This window comes from Stegodyphus dumicola, chromosome 5 (assembly GCF_044657685.1).
Source record: "Stegodyphus dumicola isolate Sdum_Otavi_A_Nest chromosome 5, ASM4465768v1".
NCBI lineage: Eukaryota > Metazoa > Arthropoda > Arachnida > Araneae > Eresidae > Stegodyphus > Stegodyphus dumicola.
Genome location: NC_140772.1, coordinates 213743241 through 213749240, shown reverse-complemented (window position 1 = coordinate 213749240; position 6000 = coordinate 213743241). Strand labels below are relative to the sequence as shown.

Below are 6000 nucleotides of genomic sequence, written 5' to 3'. Positions count from 1 at the left end.
AAAAAGATTTATAAGGTATTTCTCCCACCTTCTTAGCATGCCTTCGTTGTGTAGTGATCAGCATGTTCAACATGTATTCAAAAGATCCGTGGTTCGAGTCTCGGCGAGGGCATAGTACCTTTTTCATGTCTTCTGTTTTCAAAATAAACCTAATGACTCTACAGCGGCGCCTGAAATAAAAAAAGGTGGTGGATGATGATTCTCAGCCACCAGGGTTTGGCAACTGAGTCCTCTAATCACCAGTGGCACTTTAAAAAGGGGAGTATATAAGATATTTCTCCTGCCTTCTTAGCATGCCTTTGTGGTGTAGCGGTCAGCGCGCTCAACGCGTATTCGAGAGGTCCATGGTTCGAGTCCCGGCATTGCATATTTTTCATGTCTCCTGCTTTCAAAATAAACCTAATGACTCGACAGTTTTCATGTACATGTTCTCGACAGACATGTTTTCTTCGAAAGTATGTCATGAAAATACAAAAATTATCCCTGGTTTTACTTTAAAAATACTTTACTTTTAGTAGCAATAGCCATAAAGAATATTTTACTTGTATAAGAATACTAACTTAAACAATCCAGAAATAATCCAAAAACCTATTTTGTAATGCTTTTTGAGCATGCCATAAAATTGAAAAAGCCATACTCTCCTTATTTTAATAAATATTTTTATTTATATAACAATAATAATAGTTCTAATAAATAACTTACATGATCAAAAATTTCAAATGTAATAAACATACACTCAAAAACAACTTCAAGTAAAAATATTTAATATAACTTGAAATGTTAAAATTGTGTCTTCAGTGCTATGTCCTAGCATTAAGTTCAATGATGGCAGTTCAATAGTGATGCAGTGATGTAGCTTTCTTCCACTTAATTTCATTTAACTGTAACACATTTTATTAAGCACCAATATCTTCATTTTCATTCTAGTAAAACAGCTTATAGTATTTACAAACCATACAAACAATTTTGTTTTTTCTTTCACATTCATCAAAAATGAAATATAAATATGTGTAGGAATGAGAAATATTGATGCCATCAATGTTTAGAATAACATAAAATAGGCAATAAAACCAAAGGAAGGGACAGAAAAGGAAATTGGAATAGGTAACACATAATTAAATGCTAACTACTTCACCTAATATTTAATAAAAAAAAGAAAACATTTCAGTAATCAATTTATAAATTTCAGTTATGATTCTAATGTAAAAACAATACCTTTCAAAGGAAAAAAGAAAAGAAACAGTTTTTTTTTTGTCACATTAAACAATCCAAGCTTTATTTTAGCATAATGTTATCATATAATCATACTACAATAAGGAATATTTTATCATTATATCAGGTTGGCAAGAAAGTAATTCTGGTTTTTTAGTATGAAGTAAAACTTAATTTTTTCTATATAAAAATATCTTCCATTCTGTTCAATGAGCTTTTGCCATCTTTTTTGGTTACTTCATGATTTCTGCACTCACTGAATTTCTGGTCTTTATCAGCAAAAAACTCAACCAAGTGCGATTTGAGGTCATCATTATTGCTGAATTTTTGACGATTTACAAAGCTTTGTAAACTTTGAAATAAATGATAATCTGATGGTGCAAGCTGGTGCTATAAGGAAGATACAATATCATTTTCCAACCAAATTCCAATAATTCTGTACATGTTGCTAAAGATGTATGAGGCCCCACATGGTCACGGTGCAACATGATTCCATTGCAGTTTGCCTATTCTGGTTTCTTTCTCTTTGATTACTTAATCCGATTTCATAAGATGTCAGCATAAAACATCTGAGATGATCATTTGGTTGCTTGAAAGCAGCTCAAAATACACAATACTTTTATAGTCCCAACAAATTCACAGCATGATCTTTTTCTCATGCAATTTAGATTTCGATATGATTTGTGCCGATTCATCATGCTTGAACCATGGTCTTTTCCAATTAATGTTATTGTAGATAATCCACTTTTTATCATCAGTGATAATTCATTTTAAAAAGGGGTGAAATGCATTATGCAATACAGATTCATTCATACATGCATATTTCAAATACAGATTCATTGTATTAACTAAATATCTTTCAATTAATAAAGAATCCAAAAAATTGAGCTTTTTAACGATTTTAAAACATTTTATGTGATTTACAATTGTTTTCCATGATACATTTAACCTCTCTGCTATCTGTCACAAAATTATATAACAGTTTGATTCAATTACGATTAATTTTGTCATCATCAAACTTCAGAACGTCAGTCAGAACATTAAGTCATCGTCAAGTCAAAAATCTTCAGAACAAAAATTTTTAAACCAATTTTGACACATGCAATCTGTAAAGCAATCAACACCATAAACTTCACATATTTCTTTATGAAGCTCAGTCACTTTCTTGCCTGTATGAAAATAAAAAATCTGATGTGGACACCACAACTTCCTTGCATGGCCTATTAAATTATGCACACTTTTTGCTGCATTTCATTTAAACTTATTTCCTTATTTCATTAGAGATGTATTTCTGATTCAATTAATTCAATTCTTACTTCATGGCAAGGCAAAAATACACAAAAACTCAAAACATCGTCAACACAAAGCCCCCAGCACAGTTAAAAAATAACAATTTTTACAATTAAAATTAGTTTCTATGCAAAAACAAGCAATTTGGCCAGTGGTCAAGAAGACAAATTTTGGAGAGTTTCGATTTTTCAGTATATATACTTTTGGTGTGGCCGATTGCAACCAGAAAGAGAAGAGCACAACTACATGTTATAGCAGTTCGATATACAAAATTTCAACATTCTGAGGCTATTTGTTTTTGAGTTGTGCGAGTTACGTACATACAGGCGTCATGAAATAATGTCTGCTGAATACATTTTAAACCCATTTTACAATATATTTTGGATAAAAAGTTTTTTTTATTCTATCAATATGTACAGATGTCATGCAAAAACATGGTTCAAATGTATTCAAGAGCGGCCAAAATGGATTTGTCATTGAAATATGATACCTGACATTTTTGTGATTACAATACTTCCTGTACTTTGTACAAGAAAGTAAGAAGTAAAATATTTTTAAAAATGTTTATTTCTGCACCAGGTGTTAAAACTGACCGTATACTAATAGTTTCAAATAAAATACATGGATTTTGTTTCAATAGCAACCTAAAAGTGTCAGCTGCCAAATCTCAAAAGAAAAAAAATTATAAGATTGTCAGAAGAACAACAAAATGAATACAGCGCTACCTATTCATGCAAACCAAAATTATATTCTTGCCAACCCAATATAACATTGTTTATAATTTTTGTTACAGATTTTCTGTTATTAATATTACCTTTTATTGTTAATAATATATATAATTGTTATTACATTATTGTTAATATTACCTATTACTGTTAAAAATACATATATTTATTATTATATTACATATAAGTACTTATAATGTTTTATATAATTTTTTAATAATGATAAATTTTATATTTCAATAATTAATTTTACAGATCTTAATGTAAAACACATGAAACATTATTTACATATTCCACTAAAAAATTTTAAAGATTAACAGATCTCCTAATATTTATTTGAAATTTAATATGAAAACTTGATTTTTTTTTCATAGAATAAATAACCACATACATTCATGAATGCACTCAGGTAAAAACAATTTTAACTCACTGAGATTGTCAAAGAGTAAAGTGATTAAATCAGCTTCCTCATAAAATTGTCTTTCTCATCCAATCTCAGTACTACATTATAAATTCATATACAATTTTATGTTTTTGTATTTGTCAGCACAGCATTTCAACAAAACAGCTGAGATTATCCACAACAGCATCAGGCCTCACATTTGGGTTTTCCATATCGGCAGGCCTACAATAAAAAAATAGTTTTAAAAACTAATAATGTAATAAATAGACCAGCAATGAAATAAACTGCGTACTGATCTATAAAATATTGTGATAAGCCTTTAGTAACCTTTAAGAAGTTGAAAAATGAGTGTGTGTATTTTAAATCAATTTCAGCAAAATACATATCGTACTATTTTACACAAAGTTATGTCAGTGTAAAGTTATTTACATTTTAACAGAGATAAAGATTCTGAATTTTAATCTTAACTACTAAATTTTTAAAACTAATAAAAAATATTTTTCTTAATGTTCAAATCAAAAATGTTCTTAATCAAAAAAAGTTTTTAATGGTCATCAAAAATATTTAATGAAAAATGAATATAATTATTATTAAATGTGTATTCAAATGAGATAAATCACCTATATAAAATCTAATGGCATATTTTTAACTTATTTTAACAGCATACAAATCTACAAAACAATATAATATGCATTCAATAACGTCTAAAAAGTTTAGATGCGAGTATGTATATTTTAAAGGAATCTCACTAAAATGTGCATCATGCTGTTTGACAAAGTTATGTCAGTGTAATGTTACTTACATTTTAACAGTGATAAAAATTCTGAATTTTAATGTTAATTACTAAATTTTAAAACTAATAAAAAATATTTTCTCTTAATGTTGCCAATCAAAATTATATAATTAAAAATTAAATACTTAGGATTAAATATGTAGTCAAATAAAATATAATACATAAAATCTATTAGTATGTTTTTAATTAACTCTAGGTTTGTAAAAAGAATGAATTTATACACAAAACATTATTTTTCATAATTCCTCAAAAATATTATTTTTAAAAGCAAAAATTAAGGAAGAAGTAGATAAGAAGTAGAAAATTAAGAAGAAGTAGATATTAGAAAAATCCTATTAATATGAACTAATTTCATGAAGAATAGTTTTATATTCCTTAAACAGAATTCATTTCTAGAAAGAACGATATTTAAAAATAATAAATGCATCACTGACACTCACAGTAGGTATCAAAATTAAATATTTTTGTTTGCAGTTTTGTATGTCTCAGGCACTTAATCCCAACATGCATATAAATCGTCAGCCCTACTTAACAAACAGTTGCTAAATTTAATGGTAGCCATTAAATATAATAGTAACCATAAGGATTGATGGTTAAATTGGTTCTGCGACTAATTGCAGGAATAAATGAAGCAATCAGGAGTGAAAAATAGGTCTTGCTATTTGTTCTGAGAATTTTTCAAATCAAGGAGATGAAATTAAACTCAATAATTTTAAAAAAAAGTAAAAGAAGAAGATGAATTCAAAATATAAAATAAAATAAATGGAATTTATTCTCCAAGCCTTAAGTATATAAATAAATTTATACGTAGGGCAGAAATTTTAGTTGGTGTTGGTGTATTTAATTATGGCAAAGCACACTAGGGCTATCTGTCTAAGAGGAGAGATGCCTTTCGTGGAGGACTTTCTAAGGGAAACTGGCTCGTATACACGTTACACACGGGGAAAACCACGAAAACACCCATGCAGCCAGCCCGTTTGCGGGATTCAAACCTCGGACCGAACTACCAGTGTTCAGCGACTTTACCGCTCGGCCGCTGGTGGGCCTCAGAAATTTTACTTGGCAGTAATTATATCATCAGAAATGATTCAAATTCAGATCTTTACAAACAAAACAGAAAATTATTAGGGAAAATTATTAAACAGAAAATTATTAAAATTATTAATTCATTAATAGAAGAAACAAAATAGGATTTAAAAAATTCACCTAAAGACAGAAATCTTTTAAAGTATATTTCCACATCAATTAAAAAAGATCAAACAATTTAGGAAAAATGATGGAAAATGAACATACTTTAAATAAAAAATAAATTAATTAATTAAAAAAAAACTAAGTGTGCAGTATCATAAGGACTAGATAAGTATTGAGCCTAATTAATGCACAAAAGATTGCAAATTTGAATAAAAGCAGTAACAAATGAGTGCTAAAGGGAAAAAAAGATAACCTTATAGCGGAAAAGTATTTCAATTAAAAAAAATAAAATAGCTTTATTTTATTTTATTTTTTTAAATAGATGCACAACTCAGATTAGTAAAACAGATTTTGAGTGTAATAAATCCTCAAAGACTGATGATTTG

The 6000-nt window shown here is 28.2% G+C and overlaps 1 protein-coding gene across 6 annotated transcripts in view; it reads right to left on the bottom strand.

The window, feature by feature from the left end:
• Positions 1-637: 637 nt before the first annotated feature.
• Positions 638-6000, bottom strand: part of LOC118190320 (phospholysine phosphohistidine inorganic pyrophosphate phosphatase-like) — a 65068-nt gene continuing 59705 nt past the window's right edge. For all 6 annotated transcript variants that reach the window (XR_015041414.1, XM_085817660.1, XM_085817657.1 and 3 more), the window contains one exon: positions 638-3852. Coding sequence is in view for 5 of the 6 variants with exons in the window: in XM_085817657.1 (XP_085673783.1) it covers positions 3771-3852 (82 nt within the window). In the remaining variant the exon portion in view is untranslated. The remainder of the gene's footprint in view (positions 3853-6000) is intronic.